The 25,639-nt window shown below is 45.4% G+C and overlaps 1 protein-coding gene across 2 annotated transcripts in view; it reads right to left on the minus strand.

The window, feature by feature from the left end:
• Nucleotides 1-5,440: 5,440 nt before the first annotated feature.
• Nucleotides 5,441-25,639, minus strand: part of SLC27A2 (solute carrier family 27 member 2) — a 41,656-nt gene continuing 21,457 nt past the window's right edge. For both annotated transcript variants that reach the window (XM_054715534.1, XM_008143132.3), the window contains 6 exons: nt 20,659-20,853; nt 14,978-15,068; nt 13,352-13,550; nt 11,500-11,597; nt 6,945-7,075; nt 5,441-5,698 (listed from right to left, as the gene is read on the minus strand). In XM_054715534.1, coding sequence (XP_054571509.1) covers nt 5,522-5,698; nt 6,945-7,075; nt 11,500-11,597; nt 13,352-13,550; nt 14,978-15,068; nt 20,659-20,853 — 891 coding nt within the window. In that variant the 3' untranslated portion in view covers nt 5,441-5,521. The remainder of the gene's footprint in view (nt 5,699-6,944; nt 7,076-11,499; nt 11,598-13,351; nt 13,551-14,977; nt 15,069-20,658; nt 20,854-25,639) is intronic.

Here is a 25,639-nt window from a genome sequence, read left to right on the forward strand (position 1 = left end):
CTCCCCTGCAGGCCCGATTCCCTCTAACTGCCCTCCCCTGCAGGCCTGGTCACCCCTAACTGCCCTCGCCTGCCGACCTGGTTGCCCCTAACTGTTCTCCCTGCAGGCCTGGTCACTCCCAACTGCCCTTGCCTGCAGGCCTGGTCCTCCCAACTGTCCTCCCCTGCAGGGCTGGTCTCCCCCAACTGCCCTCCCCTGCCAGCCCGATCACCCCTAACTGCCCTCCCTTTCAGGCCTGGTCCCTCCCAACTGCCCTCCTCTGCTGACCTGATCGCCCACAACTGCCCTCCCCTGCTAGCCATCTTGTGGCAGCCATCTTTTACCACATGGGGCGGCCATCTTGTGTGTTGGAGTGACAGTCAATTTGCATATTACCTCTTTATTATGTAGGATAATTACTATTGCAATAGGGAAAGAGTCTAACAGGAACTGGACTCAACTTTGACTTGTCTAGAGGTCACTGGGTATTTTAAAGGGAGAAAGAGGGCATAGGGAGGGGGGGCACGTGGGGACTCAGTAGAGTCAGGGAAGTGAAAAACTGCAAAAAGCAAGAAGAGGGGTTTGGTCCATGTGAAAGCCACCTGGGTTTGCTCCCTGGTGCTTACTGAAGTTAGGCTCCTACCCTCCCACAGAGGCTGGGAAAGAGGGGCCCATCTTCAGGTGTTGGATAGAAAACACAGTCAATTCTTTTGGCATCCTTGAGTTTTTGCTGGCAGGTACTTTAAGGGGGCTCAGGTCATCCTACCCTAGGACGGTGGCCTTAACTGCCAGAAACTTAGTGTTTGTTCACCTCTTTATAGGACAGGGTTGAGGCCATGTCCACAAGGGGGCAACGAGGAGCCTGGCATGGAATTTGGTCAAGGAGAGAATCTTTGTCAAGAGCTTAACGTTTAAAAAAAAAAAAAAAAGAGTTTAACGTTTCATGATATCTGTTCCCTATCAGTGGTCCCTGAACTTTGCTGCATACTGGAATCACCTGAAATCTTTAAAAATGGATAAGATTCATCAAGTGCAGTGACCTGCCCTAAGAAAAAATACTGAAGCCTGGCTCCCACTCTATCAAAATCTTATCTGATTGGTATGGGGTGGACCTGGGCTTTGGATTTTTGACAGCTCCCCAAATAGTTCTAATGTGCCGCAGTGTTGGGGAGCCACTGCTCTAGAGTCCCTTGCTGCTCAAAGAGGGGTGTGTGGACCACAAGCATCCCAGGTGCTGCTCCTGCACCCAAAAGCTTGGGAAGCACTGCTCTACGCCTGCGGTTCTCTAGTTGAGCCTGCGTCGGAATCACCAGCAGGGTTTGCTCAAACAGATTGCTGGGCCCATTCCAGCGGTTCTGATTCAGCAGGTTTGGGGCACGGCCTGAGAGTTAGCATGTCTAACCAGTTTCCAGGTATCGCTGCTGGTCCAGGACCACACACTGAGCACCACTGGTCTACGAGGAAGTGTTTCTTCCTGTAAGTGTCAGGGGGGAGCTCGGTGGGGCCAGTGAGCTGGGCGACGTTTGGCATGCACTGAACCTCCCAGGAGCCAGTTTTGCTTTCATCAATTAAAGAGGTTTGCTTTTAACTTTGATACAGCAAATGATATGTATTTGTGTATCTAGAAAATAAATATGTGCTGTCAATGTGAATTTTCAAGAACAATTGCGGGCTAAAGGTGACAAGGTGCAGCTTTGTGCTGGGCCTTTCCTGGGGCTGCACTTTGAGTCCCTCCAGATCTAAGATGTGAGCCTCAGTTAATAAAATATAATCCTGCTCTAAAGAGCTGAATTACACTAAACACACACGATGTATAACTCTGGATGCTTTTTCTCTGTGTCAGTGGTTCTCAAAACATGGCAACAGCCAGGAGTTTGTTAGAAATGCAAATTCCAATTCTAATGGGCCGCAGCAGTCTGTGTTTTAATAAGACTTTCAGGTGATCTCAATGTTCCAGCTTGAGAATCACTGCTCCATGTGAACTAGAAAACTCAGATCATCTATTTATTCTCTCTGCTACACCCCCATTCCCGCTCCCGCTCCCACCCCCGTCCCCCAACGCTTGCATGGGGAACCGGATATTTATCAGGGTGGCTAGATGAAAAAGCAACAAATACTTATTGGCTACTGTGTGCCAGGTACTGGGTATATAACGATGAGCAAGATAAACAGAAACTGCCCTCATGGAGCTTACAGCTTCATAAAAGCATGACATCTGTGCAAAGGGAAATTGATGATCATGATGGAATAGACCACCAGCTACATATACATACTACAGCACGGCACTTGGTGCGCTCTGGGGCATAGCAGCCACGCTGACTAGGAGATCTGTGTTGGCCAGTCAGCCCCCTCCCTGTGAACAGTGCTGGAGTGATGGTGTGACACGTCCTCCCTGGTAGCTGCCTCTTTACAGACTTCATGCAGCCCCACCAACTGCAATGACAAAACAATTGCTGTTGAAAAGTTAAAACACAAGAACAGTATCTTCCTTTTAAAAAAAAATATATATTTTTATTTATTTCAGAGAGAGGAAAGGAGAGGGAGAGAGAGAGAGAAACATCAATGATGGGAGGGAGTCATTGATTGGCTGCCTCCTGCATATCCCCTACTGGGGATGGAGCCTGCAGCCCAGGCATGTGCCCTGATGGGGAATTGAACCGTGACCTCCTGGTTCATAGGTCGACGCTCAACCACTGAGCCACACTGGCAGGACCAGGACCTTCCTTTTAGGGGTCTTCCCAGTCAACTTTCTTGAATGTCTTACCTGACTTCCTAGATCAGTGATGGGCAACCTTTTGAGCTTGGTGTGTCAAACTTCGCCAAAAAACTGAGCATAACTCGGGTAGTGTGTCACTTTGAGGAAAAAACTAACTCCAAGACTCTAGTTGCAAATGTTTTATCCTCAGGAGCAGCAAATGTTTCATCCTTGGCATGCGGCCGCGTGTCATCAGAAATGGCTACACGTGTCAGTGCTGACACGCGTGTCATAGGTTCGCCATCACTGGCCTAGATAGAGGCTTGGAGAACTTCATCACACTAGCGCTGAACGCATCTCTCAGTCCATAGCAGGCACCCACTAAATGCTTGTAGAGTGGATGTATGATCACTTGTTGGCCTTTTGGCTAAGCTCGAGTGTAGAGTGGATGTATGAGCCAGCATCCCACTAACAAATCATCCCTTAGGGTGAGTCACTGCACTTTATTAATCTTATCCATTTTTATACTGGTTCTCATTAGCTTCCATTTCATGCTGATATTTCCTGGGTTTATCTCCAAATTATTTTGGTGCCCGTAGCCTCTGATAAATGCACTGATTACATGTTTTCAAACATATATTTGAAATTGAAGACCTGTTGAGTGATTTACATGGACATCAGCTTTTGTTTTTAAAAATATCCATTGATACTTTTTAAAAAATATATTTTATTGATTTCTTATAGAGAGGAAGGGAGAGGGATAGAGAGCTAGAAACCTCGATGAAAGAGAAACATCGACCAGCTGCCTCCTGCACACCCGCCACTGGGGATGTGCCCGCAACCAAGGTACATGCCCTTGACCGGAATTGAACCCGGGACCCTTCAGTCCACAGGCCGACGCTCTATCCACTGAGCCAAACCGGCCAGGGCCATTGATACTTTTAAATTATTATTTGTTCAGATATTTCTATGGGCACAATTTCTAACCCTTTTAGAAGAGATAAAATTAGTCTTCAGAATTGATTATCTGTAACAGGTAATGTTTTAATTTTGTGTACACACATGCAAACTGAGGTATGAGGATAGTGTGCTAGTGCCTCTACCCACCACAATATCTGGCCGGAATCATGAAGGTTTGGGGAAGTGGAAGGCTGAGGAAGCCGCTGAGACGTGAGTGTGAGCTGCTGGGTTCGTTGTCTCAAGATGTCGATGAATGAATTCATGGACAATTCATGGTGGGGAGGGGGTAAGCAAAGGGGAGCGAAGTTTATTACAGTGAAAGTAACAAAGTTCTTGACACGCGAGAAGGGTCCCAAAACGGGTTGCTGCGGAAGCTCACTAGCCCAGGGGTTTAAATGTCCCTGCTTTTGCCCTCTATGGGCTCGGTCAAAGAAACACCAGGCATCTCCTTTAGCCCTCATCTCCCCACTGTTAGTTCCCGCTCTTGGGTTGAGGGGGAAGTGGGTCCATTCTGCCTATCTTGTTCACATCCTGACCATCTGATTAATTTCCTCCTTATCTACCATCTTCCCTACCCACGAGGCCCTTACCCTACACTGCCTGATCCCATCTAACTCCTCACCGTCAGTCTGGGAAAGAGTTTCTAATTGGAAAGTCTGAAATGTCAAAGGCGGACGGGCCCCCGCTGGCTCTGGTTACTGGAACACTGTGTTCTGGCTAAAAGTGCAAGTGCTGACCTTTCCTCCAAAAAGGTGCCCCTTGTGACATGATGTCATTGCTTCAACCTCTGCTTACAACCAGATCCACTTCAACAGGATTCCAGGTAATACGTTGCACAACGTGAGAGTCTCAGAAACAAAGGTCATGTGGTCTCCCATCGCTTGGGTTCAAATTCTCCCTGGGAGATCAAAGGCAGGGTCCTTGGGTCCTTGAACAGGCTCTCTGGCAGGAGATTGGCTTTGCTATGAAACCAGCTTAGATCCGAGGGGCATGTGGAACTGGGGGTGCTAACTGGAGACTTGGGATTTACTGGAGTCACAGATATATTTCATTTGCGATGCGTATAAATTAAAATGTTTTGAGACTTCACATTTTAAAAATTGGGAGATTCACATGTATACCCAGCTTTCTAGTTTCTGAATCATCAGAAGATTCCAGCAGTGCCTGAGCTGTATTTCCACATGATAATACGCAGCCAACTGAAGCAGAGTAGTGGCTATCCTCAAGTTTGCCACACTTATTTGTGACCTGCTTCTCTCATCCACATTACCAATGTGAATCCTGAAGGCACTTGAGTTTGCAACCCTTGATGTGACTAAAAAATATCTACCTAGCACATTTTATGTGTCGAATACTGGTGCTATTGCTTAGTCTTTAAGAACTGTACAGGTGGCATTTTCACCTTTTGGGTAACGCTGTTTTAGGCAGTGGCCAGATGCTATTCAGGGGGAGAGTTAGCCTTATACCGGAGCGGGATTTCCATTGGGCTGTTCCTTGGTGACCCCCCCCCCTCAACCTCCCAACTCCTTGCCCTGTATTACGTATTGCCATTGTCATTATGAGTGAGGCACCTGTGAAAAGTTACCAATGGGACTATCAGGCTCAGGATGAAGGAAGGAGAGTTCCATTTCATAATGCTGGCGGTCATCTATTTTATTACATATTAAAAACAAACAAACACCCCTCCCCTCCCTCCCTCTAACAAGCTTAGTTTGCAAATAAAAACAGTAGGGGCACACTGAAAAATAATTATCTCTAAGTCTTTTCACTTGCAGAAGTGTAGGTGTAATTTAGAAAAGGCCCCCTTTATTGGTATGCATGAAAAATGCACCCCACAATCTTCAATCAAATTAAAGTTGGATCCGTTCAGTTTCTTTCTGGAAATATTCAGAGTTTCATAGTTTCAGCACGTATGGCATTGTAAATGTCCTCAGTCATGGGCACATACATTGCTGCTTTGTCATCCAAGAAATACAAGGCATCTTTGATGACTGCAGGGTTGAAGCCCTCCTCCACGAGGGTCACTTTGCGGTGTTTAAAAGTTCCAGTGATCTCAATGGTGTCCTGAAAAACATCAAACAGCCCACATTGTTGTGGTGTTTTGCAAACAGGTCAGGTGCAGGGAAAGGGGTGAGGCTGGCACCTCTGGCTCCTTTGAGAGCTGTGAATGCATTTTGTATGATATGGAGACATCCTGTTTTCTGAAGCTCCACTAGGGGGCCCTTTGTGAAGGTAATTTTCATTCCCTTAAAGCTTCCCCCGCCCCCCCACCTCACTCAAGGATATGTTTATTGATTTTAGAGAGAGGGGAAGAGAAGGAAGGAGGGAGGGAGCGAGGGAGAGAGAGAGAGAAAAGAGAGAGAAAACATCCATGTGAGAGAGAAATATCGGTTGCTTCCTGCACTCGCCCTGACCGGAATCAAACTCGCAACCTGGGGGTATGTGCCCTGACCGGGGATTGAACCCATCACCTTTTGGTGTAGAGCACCAGCCAGGGCTCATTCCCTTAAAGCTTTAAGATCACCTGTGGGGAGTGAAATATGGAGTGCAGAGTCTGTTGCTTGGTGAGCTTCAGGTATGATTGGAATATCCTGATTAAAGGTGTGATCATCTACACAGACAACTCTATTCTTTCAGCCTGTTTGTCTGTTCCACTGAAGATGTTTTTTCTTCCATTAATAGGGAATGACCTGAGGATATTTCAATTTTTATGATCTCATTGTAAAGCAAATGCCAGTGCTTTATGAACATCAGTTTTGTAGCCACAGCAATGTCTGGTAACCTGACACTTCTCAACTCTTCAGAATCTAAGAGCTCAAAGTCCAAAAGTGAGAGTGTTAAACTAATCTAGGGGTTAATGTTTGAGAAAGAAAAAAAATCCCTCTAGTGGTGAAAGGTAAACCTTTGGTAGTTCCAACTGGCTAATGATGCCCATTTGAACTTCACACCATAGAAAGGTCTATGACGTCAATGGATTTTTCCATTCTTCAAAACTGGAAACAACAAATAGGAGGGTCAGAGTATTTCTGTTTTAAGTGTCTGTCACATATCCCCAAACACAGACTTTGAGCGTTACTTGCTAATACTGTTGTTGAATGAACTGGCCTGGTTAATTTTAGGGAGAAAGGGGTTAGGATTTGTGTTTCTGCTAGTTCTATTTTTCTGATATTTCTGCTTCCTGGTTGAACTTCCTGGAAAAGGTAGTGAAAACTTGGCCAATGTGGTCGCCATGGTAGAAGGGGATTTGTTGCCTAAGAGACAGGGGTCTCCATGAGAGAGGAGAATTGAACTTGATAACAAGCAGTCTCACCTGTATCCTTAGAAACCGGGGCCTTGCATAACCAGGCAGGTAGTCGGCAATGTGCTTAAAGAGTTTCTTTCCATCAAATTCATGGCCTTCCTTCATCTTGATTGAGGCCATGCCAATTCGACCCTCGTGACCTGGAAATAACACACAAAAATATTAGATGCGCTGTAGCTATTTTATTTATAATGCTTTGCTGTTTCCAAGAACAGTGGACAGAGGCAGCATGATGGCATACGTTTCTTTTGGATAGTTGGAATTTTTATTTCCAATATAGGCAAAAATTATTCTAAAATGAAAATACTGCTACTACTACTAGCAGCTATACATTGATTGAATTTTTGTTATATGCCAGGTCCTATGGACCATCTCATTTAACCGGCACAACCAACTTATGAAGAGGTTCAAAAGTTATCTCCATTTTACGGATGAAGAAACTGAAGCTTAAAGACATTAAAAGACTTGCTCAAGTTCACACAGCGAATACCGAACTGGGGCAGTCTGGCTCTAGAGCCTGTGCTTGTCATCTTCACCCTTCTCAGCAGCCTACGTGAAACACTTGAGTAGGAAACAGGTCAAACTGGTGGCTAAAGGAACTTTTTTTTTAAAAAAAAATTATTTTTATTGATTTTAGAGAGGAAGGGAGAGGGACAGAGAGAGATAGAAACATCAATGATGAGAGAGAATCATTGATCAGCTGCCTCCTGCACGCCCCCCACCAGGGACCGAGCCCGCAACCCAGGCACGTGCCCTTGGCTGGAATCGAACCAGGGACCCCTCAGTCCACAGGCCAACGCTCTATTCACTGAGCCAAACCAGCCAGGGCTTTTTTTTTTTTTTTACTCCAGTGAAAAGTCCTTGCTCCACTCATGAATAACTGAGCTCAGGTTGTTCTTCAGACTGCAGTGTCAGGTCTGCTGTGCTTCTAGGCACCAACTCCACCTTTGAGACTTACGTATGTATTTAATCAAGGTTCCTAATAGCTTTGCCTTTCTGCACGTTAGAGAAGCTGCGGGACAGGAGGAGAAGGCCAGGTGCAAGGGTGAGTGAGCTGTTGGGTGCCCTCCCACTGATGCCCTTTAGTCCCCAGAGGTTGAGCTCTCCACAGAGAAAATGGACCCTAGCAGCTTTCTTCCCCGCCAGGCAGGGCAGTAATTTCCATTGTTTTCTTGTGAGGACAGTGGTAATTAGGTACTAATCTATCTGCTACCTGATCCAGTAGACCTAGTGGGAGCCCAGGTCCATTTCCCTGAACTACTTAGCTGTAATCAGAGAGGGAGAGGGAACCGCCCTTGTCACCTGGGCCCCAGCTTTCAAAATCTCTCCCATGGTGACTGTGTGTTTACCTACAGCTCTAAAGGAGGCAGAAAACAAGAGGAAACATGGAAAGAAAGAAAACGCACCCTCGTTTTATCTGCCTCTGACCTGAGGGAGGCAGGACATTTGGACCCTCTTTCTCTAGGGGTCCCTGGTAGCTCTCTGGAAGGCACCTATCTCAGGAATCTCAAATGTCTCCAATAAAACTTTTAGAATTAAGGCAGAAGCTGCTGCAACAGAAATCTTCAGCGTCGACGGGCTCCCTGCTTCTTGCTCTGGCACTCACGGGGAGGGGAAGGAGCCTGTAGGGTCTCAGGCCTCCACCCTGGCTCCTGCACGTTGGTTTGGGCCAGTTCAGATCCAGGGGGGAGGCTCCAGTCTGCAGCAGTTCTGGCCAGAGATTCTCTAGAACAGCTGCCCAGCGTGGTAGCCACCGGTCACATGTGGCTATTACAATGAATTATAATTGAAATGAAAAATCCAGTTCCTCAGTTGCACCAGCCACATTGCAGTTGCTGGACAGTCACATGGAGGCTACTGGACACCACACTGGACCGTGCAGATATTGAACACTTTCGTCACTGCAGAACATTCGACTGACAATTACAGTTGTAGAGAGCAGTTGGACAGTGCTGGTGTGACACCTAGAAAAACTTAACTCCCTTCTAAGCCTAAACCTAGAAGTTCCCTCTTTGGACCTCCTGGTCCAAAACTGAGACCCGAGAAGGCTCCGTGAGGATCCCAGAACCTGAAAGTTGGGAGAGACTCCAGAGTTCACCTCTCTAATCTCTAGAGTTCACCTCTAATTTTTCACTGCTGTCAGAATCCTCACAGGATCCCAGGTGGACATCCTCCTCTTTACCCCCTCCAGCTGGTGGGACAGTCCCTACCTCAGGAGACAGTCCTCTCTAGTGTTGGTTGCTCTGGTCAGAGCAGGGTTCTCAGGCTAACATCGGCTCCCTGCTCATTTCAGCCCGTTGTTTTCATTCTGCACATCGGAGCAGGATGAACACACTGGCTCCTTGTTTTATCTGATGTCTCTATCATTGGAAAACCATTAGCTTCCTTTTCTTTGTTCTGGATCAGTGGCTCCTACACATTACTGGTCATTACAGCCACTTGGGAATTTAAAAAAAAGAAAGAAAGAAAACAAGAAAATTCTGAGCCCCAAACTCGAGGTTCTGATCCATCAGACACGGGCTTTAAAAGGTTTCCCAGATGATTCTGATTGGCGAGGTTTTTGGAATCACTACGTGTCGGTGCTTTTCAAGACTTTAGTGTATTGTCTCTAAACTCTGTAAAACATATAACTCATCACTTTAACCATTTTAAAGTGTACAATTCAGTGGCATTTAGTACATTCACAATGTTGTTCAACTATCACCAGTATCTAGTTCTAGAACATTTTTATCACTCCAAAATTAGACTTCAGTGTTTTGAAGAATCACTTAGCCCTGGCTGGTGTGGCTCAGTTGGTTGAGCATTGTCCCATGCACCATAAAGGTTACCAGTTTGATTACAGGTCAGGAGACAATCGACCGATGCTTCTTTCTCACACTGATGTTTCTCTCTCTCTCTCTCTCTCTCTCTCTCTCTCTCTCTCTCTCTCTCTCTCTGTCTCTCTCTCCCCCCTCCCTCTCCTTTCCTCTCTCTAAAATAAATTAAAACAGTTTTTAAGATAAAAGAATCACTTACAGGGCTTATTAAAACACACAGCTCCCTGGCCCCACCCCAGAAAGTCATTCGGTGGGTCTGAGGTGGGCCTGAGCATTTTTAAAGAGCTCCCGGGTGAGGAGGATGGTGCTGCTGGCTCAGGGGTCCCACTGGGCCTTCCATTCTACTTCCTAGATTCTCTCACCTTCTCCTACACATTCTTCTGTGTTGTTACTGTTTTAAAATTCAGCATATAAAAGTGTGTGCAACATTCCAGGTGGGGTCTGCGAGAGCCCAGTGTGGTGTGATGGCTGACAACCATGCTTGTGCTAATTCAGCCTGAGGTCCAACATGAGAAGTATTCTACAACTCACGCTCTGTGACCCGGGTGTGGCTATACTTCCCATTGTGTTGCTGCCACAGGGTTGGAGGAGCAGGCAAGAGAAAGTCCTGAATATTCTTTAAGAAATAAAAGGGCAGTACAAGGTCACATGCAACCGTCACAGCTCAGGGAAAGGGGACTTTAGGGTTTCCATTTTGAATGTAGGTGGAATCCCAAATCCTGAGTTCTGGGGGAGTACTAACACCCATAGCATCTCATATTTGGACAGTGATATAGTGTCTTCCCTGACATCTATATATTTAAAAGCCTAAGTGACCTTTATGACTGGATGACCGGCCAGTAGCTATGATGTGCATTGACCACCAGGGGGCAGATACTCAATGCAGGAGCTGCTCCCTGGTGGTCAGTGCGCTCCCACAGCCAACCTCCCACGGCCGGCCAACCTCCCATGGTCCCTCCCCCCGAGCCAGCCCTGATAGACCCCTATCACTGGCCAGGCCAAGGGACCCCACCTGTGCACAAATTCATGCACCGGGCCTCTAGTCTATAATAAAAATGATTTCTCCTCATGACAACTCTCATGCACATATCTGACAAATATATTTTTACTATTTATGTCGTTGAAATGAATTAGTTCTCTAGACAATCTTCACGACAGGACTGGTATTATCCCTAATTTTAGTGATTTGCCTGAAGCCAAACAGCCAGCAGGTATTGGAGCCAGGATCCCAAATCAGACCTGGGCACTCCCCATGCTGCTGGCAGAAGCAGGTCTATGGAAGAAGGCTTGGTGACACTGCTCCGTGTCATGATTCTGAAACTCAGTTGGGTGGGCTGAGCTTTCTTTTAAAGCTTTTTCTCTGCTTTAAAAGAAGAGTCTGGACAAAACCAGCTGCTTCCCAATTTCTTCTCTTAGCAACCGCACTTGCTCTTACTTGTGTCTCACATCCCATCTCCCAGCTCTCCAGTGTGCCGCATCTTTTCTTGAGGAGTGCCAGATGCAGCATGGGACCTGGAGAGATGTGGCTTATCGGGGAGCCCAGCTGGGGAGCTGAGCCACAGAGGAAGGCCAGGTTCAGGTGTACTGACTGAGGTGATTTAGAAAGGAACATAAGCCACACATAGCCCCTTACTCAAGTGGCTGACAGAGTCGTTTGATTCTCCAGCCGACAGAAGGCAATGACATACCTTGCCCTGGGGTTAAAATGATATGGATTTAGGCATAGATTTATAATATCTCGTGCATACCTGGCACAGGCACTCCATAAACATTTGCTTCTTGGACAAAATCAACCAGTCCCAGTATGTCAGCAACTTCAGTGGTGGCCACATTTTCTCCTTTCCACCTGGAAGAAAAGGTGAGGTTAGCAGAGGTCACAGGTGGTCTCTGGCTCAGGATGCGATGACAGGGAGTAGCTGGTTCCCTCCAGACCTCTGTGGGGTGGCTGCACTCTATACCTCAGCTTGGTCCCCAAATTCCCCGACTTCATCATGAGAGAGGCATCCTGCTTGAGGAGCAAAAGACAAAGGCATACTCCTAAGTGGAATTTCAACCTAGCCACATGAAACATGACTTACAGAATGATATTGTTCTAATGTCAAAACACAGACTTGGCCTAAGAAAGGCACTGGAAATAAAAAGTAAACCATCAATGGCCCTCGCCGGTTTGCTCAGCGCCAGCCCTCAGACTGAAGGATGGCGGGTTTGATTCCAGTCAAAGGCATGTGCCTTGGTGGCAGGCTCGATCCCGGGCTCCGGTTGGGCTGTGTGCGGGAGGCAACCAATCCATATGTCTCTCTCACATTGATGTTTCTCTCTCTCTCTCCCCTTCTCTTCCACTCTCTAAAAATCAATGGGAAAAAACCATCCTCAGGTGAGGATTAACAAAAAACAAACCAAAACAAAAACCCACCAATGACTTTTTGCTGTATGCAGGTCTCTCCCTTTCCTCATTCTCTAACTTTGGTTGCTATTTCATTCAATTAGTGAACTTCTGTTTAATTAAAGTTCCTATTTGTATTTCAGGGTCTCAGGGCAATGAGAAAGTTCTTAATAAGATAAAATATCATACTTTATTTGCAAGGAGACTATAATGTTAGTGCTCAACCAAGTGCTATTTTTCACTTCATAAAGTTTTTTTTTTTTTTTACATTAAAACATTTTTTTCTTTATATCTCTTAGAAGTAAATTTTCTCCTGACCGGGAATCTTTACAGTGACATGACGGTGGCATAATAAAATGACAGGGATCCTGAGTTAGGGAATATTACAGAGGGAAGAAACAATGAGGATCATCGGGACCCTCCTTTCATGGATGAAGAAACTGGGCCGAGAAAGGTTACCTGCCTTGTTAACACAGATGTTCAGGGGCAGAGGTGAGCTTGGGAACTCTGTTCTCATTCAGATCCACACTCTTTCTACTTCAATATACAACTTCCATCCCTTCCTCATGAGTTCTTACAAAACGTAATTACGTTGCCAGGCACTGTGCTGGGAGCTGGGGCCTGCCCTCAGGGAGTTCATGAAGGAAGATGATTAAGCAAAAGTGTTATGAGGCTGGAGGACTGTGCTGTTGTTGGGAATTCATTTCCTGATCTATTATCATGACTTTCAAACTGTTGCACTGTTTTGGGGGTTCTGTGGGGAACCACCTAGTTGGGGATGGAGAGTAAGAGGGAGGGAAAGAGGTGGGGCTCCGAATCCCTCACCTCCTCTTTAACTAAATCAACTCCACCTTAATTTGCATTTGATTTTAGCTGAAGGAAAGCCCCATAATTGAAAACTGAAAATCCCTGGCTGTCCTATGAGTGACCAGTAATAATGAAGAAACTGGACGGTCTGAGCTATCGAGACACATACTAGTATATACACTAAGGTTTCCCACCTTACTTTCATCTGGTGTTGCTCAACCAAGTTAACTGTACATTGAAGAGTGACCCCTCAGATATTTTGCTCCTTTTTCTCTAGGAATACAGGAGGTTGAACTGACATGCTAAAGAGATAGAAGAAAATGGAGTACCATAACCAAAATGGAATGGGATTTATCAATTTAGGAGTATGCCAACTTGTGCATGTTTCTCCATAATTCAGAGAAACCCACCGGAATGTATCGCCAACTCTGTCGTGGAAGTAGATGAAATTGTCATGGTCAATCATTAAGAGATCTCCACTGTTGAAATAGACATCTCCTTTCTTAAAGACGTCTCTCAGTTTTTTCTTTTCTGTCTGAGTTTTCCCTCCCGCATAGCCACTAAATGGTGTAAGTTGTGTGATTCTGCAAACTAGGAGTCCAACTTCACCTAAGACAGAAGGAAGTACATTGTTATTTTATGAGCTTGCAGTGGGCACATTTTATTATTAACCTCTTAAATTTGATGCTATGCAACTCATTAGCAGCAGGCTGGCTACACATGTGCATGTATAGTCATATACATCATATACACACATATACATATACTATGTGCACATATTACTCTATATGGCCACACATTTGTAATTTTTAAATGCTAACCTTTTACTGAATAATGATTTATACACATAATTAAACAAATGAACAGTAGTTTAAGCATAAAGGTAAAGACTCCCTAAAACTATAGTTTTGCAACCATCCTATCTAATAAAGAGGTAATATGCAAATTGACCATCACTCCAACATACAAGATGGCCACCCCCATGTGGTCAAAGATGGCCACCACAAGATGGCCTGCAGGGGAGGACAGTTGGGGGGACCCAGGCCTGCAGGGGAGGGCAGTTGGGGGCAACCAGGCCTGCAGGGGAAGGCAGTTGGGGGGATCAGGCGTGTAGGAGGAGGGCAGTTGGGGGGGGGGGACCAGGCCTGCAGGGGAGGGAAGTTGGAGGGGATCAGGCCTGCAGGAGAGGGCAGTTGGGGGTGACCAGGCCTGCAGGGGAGGGCAGTTGGGGGGGGACCAGGCATGCAGGGGAGGGAAGTTGGGGGCAACCAGGTCTGCAGGAGAGGGCAGTTGGGGGCAACCAGGCCTGCAGGGGAAGGCAGTTAGGGGTGATCAGGCCAGCAGGGGAGCAGTTTGGCATAGATCAGGCAGGCAGGGGAGTAGTTAGGAGGTGATCAGGCTGGCAGGCAGGAGAGCGTTTGGGAGCCAGCAGTCCTGGATTGTGAAAGGGATGTCTGTCTGGGATTGGGCCTAAATGGGCAGTTGGACATCCCTCGAGGGTCCCAGATTGGAGAAGGTGCAGGCTTGGCTGAGGGACACTCCCCCCCTCCTCCGCCTCGTGCACGAATTTCGTGCACTGGGCCTCTAGTAATTATATATCCCTTCCCACAAAATGCTAATCTCACAATCAAGAAGTTGTTAAGCTAGGTTTCAAACTACAATTATGTTACATGTAGTGGTTAAATTAGTATCTTTTGGAGTTTCTGTAACTATTTCTGAGTGTACAAAAATATATCTCTTTTCCCCCTCCATTCTGATAAATTTATCAGGTGTTCATTTTATCAATGATATGTTAGTTCTTAACAGTCATTTAGTCAAGGTAAGAAAATGACAGCTTAGGCCCTGGCTGGGCACTCAGTTGGCTAGAGCCTCATCCCCATATGCCAAGGTTGCAGGTTCAATCCCAGGTCAGGGTACATATAAGGATCAACCAATGAATGCATAAATAAGTGAAACAACTAATACTTCTCTCTCTCAAAATTAAAAAAGAAAAGAAAAAGAAAATGAATGGTTAATTGAACAAAAATCCACTGTACCTTTGGGAACTTTGATGCAATATCCATTTTCATCTCGGACAGGTTCATCTTTCTCCACATCATATTTAATCAGCTCATAAGATACAACTTTCTAGCGAAATTAAAATAGATCACTTTGAGCATTCATTTTCACATTTTTTTTCTTTTGTAGTACTGCATGCATAAAGTATATAAAGAGGACCTATCTTAAGTGTATAGCTTGGTGAATTTTATATGTGTGTACACCCATGTACCTACCACCCAGATTAAGATATTAAATATTTTCATTACCTTAGGAAGTTTCTTCCTGCCCCTTCTGTCAAGTTAACCACCATTCTGACTGTTATCACCATCAAGTAGTCTAAACTCTCAATAAAGGAAGTAGATATTTGCCTTTGTGTCTGCTTCTTTCACTCAACACACTGCGTGAGACAGTCATCCATCCATGTTGGTGTTTGTTTCAGTGGTTTTCCTTGTATGAATATACAGCAATTTATTTATCTTTTCTCCTATTAACAGGCATTTGGATTGTTTCAGTTTTGGACTACTAAAAATAAAGCTGTTATGAACAGTCTCATACATATCACAAGTGCGTTTTAAAAATCTGTATAACCTTAATGTGCCCCTGTTGTATGTTTTACATTTCCAGAGACATGCTCTCCAATATATTTAAGGTTCAATAGTACAATTACTTCATGCCCATGGCTATAAAATAATTAAAACTCCATTATGTTTCATATATACTATAATTCAATGGCATACAAAATTTAATTTATATAATTTAGTAAGGGCAATAAGTACATTATTTTCTCTGTTAACAGATAAGTACAAATATAACAGTATTTAGATGTAATTATCACCCATAATTACTGTGTCCATTTCAAATTTAAATTCAAATCTATATGATAAATTAACCAATTATGTGTTTTGGTAGTAGCAGATAGCCATTAAAAACCAAGTGGCATTCATAGTCAACAAATGTAGATCTTTTTGATATGCAAGAATGTGAAAAAAACAATAGGGATGGTAACTCATGCTTCTTTCCACATCAATTACAGGGCCATCTCCCTCTCCTCCTTTTTAGTTTTAAAACATAGATTTGTTTAAACTAGAAAAACTGACAATAAAACACAGAGATCAATGGATGTGATACAAAGAACTAGTAGCATACAGCACCAACTCCTAAGGTCTTCACGTGTGGTTTGTTTCCTTGTAACAACTCATCATAACAACACAGACAGCTTGCACCGTGCCTCGGCCCACCTTTGAGCCCTCTCTTGTTCTGAACTGCATTTAGCCTGGGCCTTCAAGGTCTGGGCTAGTACAGCTTGGACTGAAACTAGCGAAGACAGACCTCTCCCAGTGTGGAATGGGAAATTGATTCTCAGTCTCTAGTGGTGCTGCCCAGCAGAATTTTCTATGATGATGGAAGTATTCTCTATCTGTACTGCTCAAAATGGTAATCACAAAGTATGGCTACTGAGCACCTGAGAGGTGGCTAGAGTGAATAAAGAACTAAATTAAAATTTTATTTATGCAATTTAAGTTTACATAGCCACACTTAGCTAGTGGCTACCGTACTGGATGGCCCAGGTGTGGAGGACAGCGGAGAGACCTGTGTAGTATAGGTTTGGCTGTCATTGTCAGGGAGGTTTCTTGGACTCAGGAATGTCTAGAGACCAGGCCAGAATAGAAGGAATGGAATGAAAATTATCATAACAGCTAACAATTATTCCAGGCTATTATGTGACAGGCATTCGGGCTATATCCTCTAATGGTCTTTTCATAAATTATTTAATTGAATCCTTTCAACAACCCTTTTCCTTTAACAACATTGAGTTTGGGCCTGGCACTGGGCTCTATATTTTCTCTCTTTAATCTCTGTTTTACAGATGATGAATTGAGGTCTAAGGAACATAAAAGTGATTTGCCCTGGGTCATTCAGCCAGTATATGGCTGTGCTGGAATCTGATCTCTAGAGCCAAATCTCTTATGCTCATGCATCACTGCCCTCTGTACTCTCCTGGTCAGTCCCTGGAGACACAGGTTGCTTGGGAGCTCTGGGTGGCTGTTTTGGCCAGGACAAGTTATCAGAGGCATAAAGAAAGCAGTCACTGCTCAAGCCAGTGGAAGCTCAGCATTTGAGGAATCTTCCTGAGATTTTGAAGAATAGGTGGTCACCTGGGAGACTGACTGCTTGAACACAAAAATGGCAAAGAGATTGTCTAGAGATCCCAGGCAATAAAAGAGACTTCTGGCTTAAAAATAGGAAATGTCAATCATATATCTGATAAGAGGTTAGTATACACATATGAGTTGGCTTAAACACAGGAAATGTCAATCATATAACTGATAAGAGGTTAGTATCCAAAAATACATAAAGAACTTATACAGCTCAGTGGCAAAACAAACAATCCAATTAATAAGTAGACAAATAATCTAATAGACATTTTCCAGAGAAGACATATAGATGACCCACAGGTGCCTGAAAAGATGTTCAGCATCACTAATTATAAGGGAAATGCAAATCAAAACCACAATGAGATAGCACTTCACTTCTATTTGAATGGCTACTATAAAAAAGACAAGAGCCTGGCTGGTGTAGCTCAGTGGTTGAGCGTTGACCTATGAACCAGGAGGTCATGATTCAATTCCCAGTCAGGGCACATTGAGGGCTCAATCACCAGTAGGGGGTGTGCAGGAGGCAGCCAATCAATGATTCTCATCATGTTTCTATCTCTCTCTCCCTTCCTCTCTGAAATCAATAAAAGAATATATAAAAAAAGAAATAACAAATGCTGAAGGGAATGTGGAGAAAAGGGAACCCTTGTGCACTGTTGATGGGAATGCAAATTGGTGCAGCCACAATGGAAAACAGTATGGAGTTTCCTCAAAAAATTAAAAGTGGAACTACCATATGATCTAGCAATTCCATTTCTGGGGTATTTATCCAAAGGAAATGAAAACACTAATTAGAAAGATGTATGCACCCCCATGTTCATTGCAGCATTACTTACAATAGCAAAAACATGGAAACAACTTAGATGTCCATTGATAGGTGAGAGGATAAAGAAAGTGTGGTGTATATACAGCGATGTATATATACAATGGAATATTATTCACCCATAAAAAGGAAATCTTGCCACTTGGAACAACATGGATGAACCTTGAGGACATTATGCTAAATGAAATAAGTCAGAGAAAGACAAATATCACATGATCTCATTATATGTTGAATCTGAAAAAAAAGAATGAATTCATAGATTTAGAGAACAGATTGGTGATTTCCAGGGGTGAGGAGTGAAGAATAGGTAAAAATGGGTGGCCCTGGCTGGTGTGGCTCAGTTGGTTGGAGTGTCATCCTATACACTGCAAGGTTGCGGGCTCAAATCTCAGTCAGGGCACATGTCCAGGGTGCAGGTTAGATCCGGTTGGGCGTGTACAGGAGGCAATTGATCGATGTCTCTCTCTCTCTCTTTCTAAAATCAATAAAAACACATCATTGGGTGAGGATATGTTTAACTTAAAAAAATGGGTGAACATGGTTAAAAGATAGATATTTCCAGTTATAAAATAAATAAGTCCTGGGTATGTAATGTACAGTATGGTGACTATCTATCCTATATAATAAAAGGCTAATATGCAAATTGTCCCCTTGACCGGGAGTTTGACCAGAAGTTCAACCAGGGGGCGGGGCTGGCCGGCCAACCACTCATGGCCCCTCCCCCCAGCCAGCCCAGCCTGATCAGCCCTAATCGGGTTGGGCCAGCCGAACCCCACCCGTGCATGAATTTGTGCACTGGGCCTCTCTCTTTCTATATAAAAGCCTAAGTGACCATCTGACCATCTGACTGTCCAACTGGTAGCTATGATGTGCAATGACCACCAGGGGGCAGATGCTCAACGCAGGAGCTGCCAAGCTGCGGTGACTTGACAGCTGCGGTTCTTGGGTGACGCACCTGGAACAAGAGAGGAGGGAGCCTGATTCCAGGGTGTCACCTGAGAACCACCCTCTCGCAATCCAGGACCCCTCGAGGGATGTCAGAGAGCCAGTTCCAGGCTGAGGAACCCCACCTGCCAGAGGGACCCTGATCAGTCCGCAGATGCCCTTTGAGCCACAGTGTTGCCCCAGGTGTGGCTAGCTGGGGAGGGACTATGGGAGGTTGGCTCCAGGGTGTGTCCGGCCCATCTTGCTCAGTCCCGACCCACCAGTCACCTTCTAATTAATTTCCTTTCAATGTGCACGAATCCGTGCACCAGGGCACTAGTAGTTAATAATAGGGTGTTGCATATTTGAAAGTTTCTGAGAGAGTAGATCCTAAAAGTTCTTATGACAGATCGGGCCGGTGTGCTCAGTGGTTAGAGTATGGCTTGCTCACCAAAGGGTCGTGGGTTTGAATCCCAGTCAAGGGCATGTACCTGGGTTTCAGGTTTGCTCCCCACCCCTAGTGGAGGTGGCTCTCTCACATAGATGTTTCTCTCTCTCTCTCCCTCCACTTCATCCTCCCCTTCCACTCTGAAAAAGCAATGAAAAAAATATCCTCAGGTGAGAATTAAAAAAAGTTCTTATCACAAGAAAAAAAATGGTAACTATGTGAGGTGATGGATGTTAACTAGACTTATTGTGGTGATCATTTTGCAATATATACAAATATTGAGTCATTATGTTGTACACCTGAAACTAATATAATGTTATATGTCAATTACATCTCAATTAATAAGAAATATATTTTTAATGCAGTTACTAGAACACAAACCTTTTAAGATAATGCTTCTTAACTCTGGCTGCAGAGCTTTCAAAAAACACTGATGCCTAGGCCCCACCTCAAGATGTCTGCATCCAAAGCTTAGGGGCTGAGGCCCTGCCCCTCTATATGTAAAAAGTTCCCCAGATGGTAGTAACTCACAGCACAATGAAATGGAAATCTCTGGAGAATGCACTCACATATGAATAATTGGCTTTATGTTTCCACATACTTATGTTGGTTATGAATTCACCTTAGTGCACACATTCTCTGTCACCCATGTACATAACTCCTCCTTTCCCCCAACCACATTTCACCATTTCACAGAGTATGGTAAACTTATGGAACTGGTAACGTTCAGGTGTTTTATCATATCTACACTAATAAAAGAGTAAGATGCAAATTGACCATACCTTCGCAACGCTCACCAGCCAATCAGGAGTGAGTATGCAAATTAACACAACAAAGATGGCAGATTAATTTGCATATGCAGGTGCCGAGCGGCAGGGGTCGGGGGCAGGATGCAGGCATTCTGCACCACCCCAGCCACTCTGGGCCTCTGGGCACTTGGGAAGGCGGAAAGGCAGAAAGGCGGCTCCAACCAGAGTGAAGGCGGTGCTGGCAGCCAGGGGAAGGAAGGCCCATTCTTGCACGAATCTTCGTGCATCAGGCCTCTATTACACATATAAGTGACATAGGAAAACTTTACCTGAATTGCAGATGGCAAAGGCATAATGGGTTGTTATTCACAGAAATTAAGATTTTTAAATTACAGCACCCGATCTTCCTGAGGTCCTTGTTACAGAGACTGAACAAAACCTCTCTTGGTGATATAAATGGACTGTAGTTCTGATGCTTTATGAAATTCTGATAACAACATCATTATGACATAGCTTTTAAGAAATCTCTGTATTCTGAAAACTGGCTATATATACTCTCATTTTTCAATGTACTTACTCTCTGTAGGTAGTTTACTCTCCCAACAGCACCAATTTTTCTCGTGTAATTCGCAAAGCCGATATTGCCTTCAGTGGAAGCATAGAACTCATAAATGTGAATGTCCCCAAATCTCTTGATGAATTCTCTCCACACATCTCCTCGCAAGCCATTTCCCAAGGCTACTCTCACTTTGTGATCACGGTCGTTTGGTTTCTGTTGGAGGAGGGGGAGGAGACCAAATTGAAACATCTCTGGAGACTGCACTCACATATGAATAATTGGCTTTATGTTTCCACATACTTATGTTGGTTATGAATTCACCTTAGTGCACACATTCTCTGTCACCCATGCACATAACTTCTCCTTTCCCCAACACGCACAGTCTGGGCCAACAAGTAGTCCTCTGATTTAATAACCAAAAGACTTGGATTTTCCCATTTTGATTTTTAAGAGGCAAGCTGAGACAATTTGACAGAACTCAGTGATGCCAACATTTAATCCATATCCAATCTGAAGCTAGAACAATGTATTGATGTTTGCTTGATGGGGCTGGTGAATCTCAGTGAATTGCCAGAAAGGAGGGGCTATGTGGCAAAGATCTGTCAGAGACTAGAACAATCTGAAGCAATGATTTTCACTCAACAAGGAAGAAGAAAACTAGGAACGCAGTCCAAGGAAAAAGGTCATGTTCCACAGAGCCATTAAAGAGCAATAATATTAGAGCCTGATGGGCCTGGAGAGAATAATCTTGATCATACCCTCATTTAACGGATAGACCAGCGGTCACAAGACCGAGACAATGAAACTGCCCCACAGGGACGAGGGGGAGAGGAGGAGAAAGCTGGCTCCCAGTTGCCTCAGTGGCCTGGGAGGAATATGCTTTGCTATAAATAAAAGTCACAAAAGGAAAAGCTGTTTTGAATGTAAGAAGTAAAGGAGAGCTTGTGCCAGCAAGAAAGGAGGGGTTAAGACTGGGGTGCATTCCACTTGACCATATCATTTATGAGGCTCCTGCAAATATGTCTAAACCTATGGTTTTTAAAAGTATATTTTATATTAAGAAGGCAATTGATGTCCTCAAGGAGATCACAGCCTTGTGGGAGAGGCAGGTAAATAATAAATATAGTTTTAACTTGTATATTTTGTTACTCTATGATTTCTACTCTAACGAAAAACCAAATAGAATAGAGTAAAAGTGCTAGGTAATGAGGACTCGCTTCAAACACCAAGTTTTAATTTCTTTGATCGAACAGCATTTTGCTTTGAAGAGCATATGCTCTCAGAGTATATATATCCTTCCCTGCTCTGTGGAATCACTGTGAAATGATTTAGGAATAAGGGTTCCTCTTGGAAAGGAACTGTTTGAAGAGAGAGGCAGTTCTCTGCTAAAGGCGAGGGTATGGATAAGGCACATATACACCAAACCAAAGCAAACCTTGATTTGGTTTCCATGCGGGAGGAGCCAAGGGACCTGGGGTGCAGCATATATGCATTTAATTTTTAAGAAGCTTATTGGTCAAAACTCAGGTGGGGAAGCTCTTTCAGGGATCCTACCCAGAGAGGTGGACAGATGCTGGCCACTGGTAAAAACTGGGCCGCCTGAGCAACCTTACTGAGGAGGAAATGTAGAGAGAACTGTGCCAGGTACTGCAGATGATATAGAAGTATATTTGGCCTCCAAAGCATTTACAACATAATGGTGAGTTACCTGAAAAGCCTTTGAACTTGCATGAACCCTAGGTCCGGAGGTCACTGAATCTATTCCTTTTTATAATGACTAAGTACCTGTTAAGTAGGGAGACCAAGGTTTGCCAAGGCATGTCTCGGCGTATGCTGTTGTCCTGATGTGCTTGTTACACTCCTTTCACTCTCAAGTGTCTCCCTTGGGATAAGGAATTCTGTGGCATCCTGTCTGTCCATAATCACTGTTCTCAGTAAGAACTGTCAGCTTTTCAGAGACCATCCTCAGCCCCCACCATTGCTGTGCCTCACGGCCACTCCAGGAATAGAAGATCACAGATGTTGGAAGAATACTTTCTTTTGCTTAAAAATAACCCCTTGACCTGGGGCTTACCTGCCCCCAGGCCCATGTGAGAAGCTCCAAAGTAGCAGTCTAGCATGTAAACTCAAGACCTTACTTATTCTGTATGCAGCCCACAATTACCATCTTAGTTCATTTCCTTGTCTACTGGGTGGTGAACATCTATCTCCTCCAATAGATTGTAAAAACCTTTGAGACCAAATAGCCTAGCTAATAAAAGAGTAATATGCAAATTAACCATCACTTCACGATAAAGATGGCAGCACCCACAGCCAATAAGGAGGGAATATGCAAATTGATGCAACAAAGATGGTGGTGCCGTCTGGAGCCATGGAGCTGGCTGGGGCGGGCGGGAGGCTTGGCTTCCTTGGTCATCCCAGCTGGCTCCATGGCCGCTGCCCAGAAAAGCCATAGTGGTAGGGCAGAGGCAGAGGCAGTTAGGGGTGCTCAGGCCAGGAGGGGAGGGCAGTTGGGGGTGATCAGGCTGGCAGGGGAGGCAGTTGGGGCCGAGTAGGCTGGTGGGGGGCAGTTGGGGGTGATCAGGCCAGCAAGGGGGGGCAGTTAGGGGTGAGGAGGCTGGCAGGCAGAGTGGTTAGGGGCGATCAGGCAGGCAGGTAGGTGAGCAGTTAGGAGCCAGCAGTCCTGGATTGTGAGAGAGATGTCCACAGGGTTCGGGCCTAAACTGGCAGCCAGACATCCCCCAAGGGGTCCCAGATTGGAGACGGTACAGGCTGGGCTGAGGGCCACCCCGCCCCCCGTGCACTGGGCCTTTAGTATTTCTATATTATCCTTTGCCCCAGCTGACCACCCCATTAGATTGTAAATGTCTTTGAGGTCAAATATATTTCTATATCATCCACAGTACCTGGACCTGTGCTTTACATATAATGTAATCCTGAAGGAAAAGAGGAAATAACTCCACCAGGAAACCCTCGACTTCCCTGTTCAACAGTTAGTAGCTGGGACACCAGCACAGGGCAGGGCGGTGGGTGCAGGAGGCTGCAGGTGCCCTGGGTGTGTGGGAGTGGGCCAGCCTCACAGGTGCAGCTGTCACCTGCGGTAGCAGGTAGCTGGGGCATAGTCACAATACCATGGGCTCAGTTTTCATCATAATCTGAGGGATTTTATTACGTCAACAGAAGGGATTAAGGCTCTAGGCTGGAAATGTTTGTGGACACAAACCTCGAGATCCTGGAACCTTCTGAGATGGCTGGTTCTCATCTAAGAGTGAGATGGCTGAGCATACTGGCTGCGACTCGAGTTTTCCTTTCCCAGAGGAGACATGGTGTTTTCACATCACCAAAGCCACTCCTCTAAAGAACTAGCTGTATGCGAAGTCAAGGGTCACCTGGCTCAGTTTTCTTTAAAAGGATCAAACATTCTACTCCACATTAGAGGTGAGCTGCAACGTGCAAACACACCTGGGTGCTTAAATCCTCACGGGATTTAATGATCGATGGAGGGTGAGAGGTCAGTGTAGCCAGAGAGGAATGTAGGGCACCAGGAAATTAGAGTAGCAGAAAACTTTCATTGAGGACTTTACTGTGTGTTAGGCATTTACCTAGGTTACTAAAGAACCCTATCAAAATGTGAGTGGTAACAAAGCATTTGCTTCAAATAACAATTGAGGAAATTAAACTGAGAGGATTAAAAGAATTTGCTGAAATCAAACTGGTTGCAACATAGTTTCTCCAAGATTCAAATTCCAATCTATGTGACTTCAGAGAGTGCTTTTTTCTTTAATTAAAAAAAGAAAAAAAGTGTGACAGACATAGTTTAAGAATTGAATAGAACTGAAAGGCTTTTAGATGAAGGAAGCTGTTAATTCACTTCTCTGTTCTCATCCTTTGTCCCAGCTTACCATCCTTTTAACTTATAGCTGTTTCTTTTCCTCTTATTTCTAAACTAGAGGCCTGGTGCACGAAATTCGTGGGGTTGGGGGGTCCCTTAGCCCGGCCTGCACCCTCTCCAAACTGGAACCCCTTGGGGGATGTCCGACTGCCAGTTTAGGCCTGATCCCGTAAATTGGCAGTCGGACATCCCTCTCATAATCCAGGACCACTGGCTCCTAACCACTCACCTGCCTGCCTGCCTGATCGCCCTTAACCACTCTGCCTGCCTGACTGCCCCTCACCGCCTCTGCCTGCCTGCCTGATCACCCCTTACTACCTGCCTGCCTGATCGTCCCTAACCACCTGCATGCCTGATCATCCCTAGCTGCTCTCCCCTGCTGGCATGATCATCCCTAACCACTCTCCCCTGCTGGCCTGATTGCCCCTAACTGCCTCTGCCTTGCCCCTGCCACCATGGCTTTGTCTGGAAGGATGTCCGGTCCATCTGGTCTAATCCTATCTAACAAAAGAGTAATATGCAAATTGACTGTCACTCCAAGACACAAGATGGCTGCCCCCATGTGGACACAAGATGGCCACCACAAGATGGCCTGCAGGGGAGAGCAGTTGTGGGCAGTTAGGGGTGACCAGGCCAGCAGAGGAGGGCAGTTAGGGGAGACCAGACCAGCAAGGGAGGGCTGTTGGGGGGGGGTCCCAGGCCTACAGGGGAGGGCAGTTGGGGGGAACCAGGCCTGCAGTAAAGGGCAGTTGGAGGGGGGGACCAGGCCTGCAGTGGAGGACAGTTGGGGGAGGGGGGACCCAGGCCTGCAGGGGGGGGGAGTTGTGGGCGATCAGGCCAGCAGGGAGGGCAGTTAGGGGTGACTGGGCCAGCAGAGGAGGGCAGTTGGGGGGGACCAGGCCTGCAGGGGAGGGCAGTTAGGGGTGACCAGGCCTGCAGGGGAGCAGTTAGGCATCAATCAGGCTGGCAGGGAAGTGGTTAGCAGGTGATCAGGCTGGCAGGCAGAAGGGGTTAGGGGCAATTAGGAAGGCAGGCAGGCAAGCAGTTGGGAGCCAGCAGTCCTGGATTGTGAGAGGGATGTCCGACTGCCCATTTAGGCCCGATCCT

Source organism: Eptesicus fuscus, chromosome 5 (assembly GCF_027574615.1).
Source record: "Eptesicus fuscus isolate TK198812 chromosome 5, DD_ASM_mEF_20220401, whole genome shotgun sequence".
NCBI lineage: Eukaryota > Metazoa > Chordata > Mammalia > Chiroptera > Vespertilionidae > Eptesicus > Eptesicus fuscus.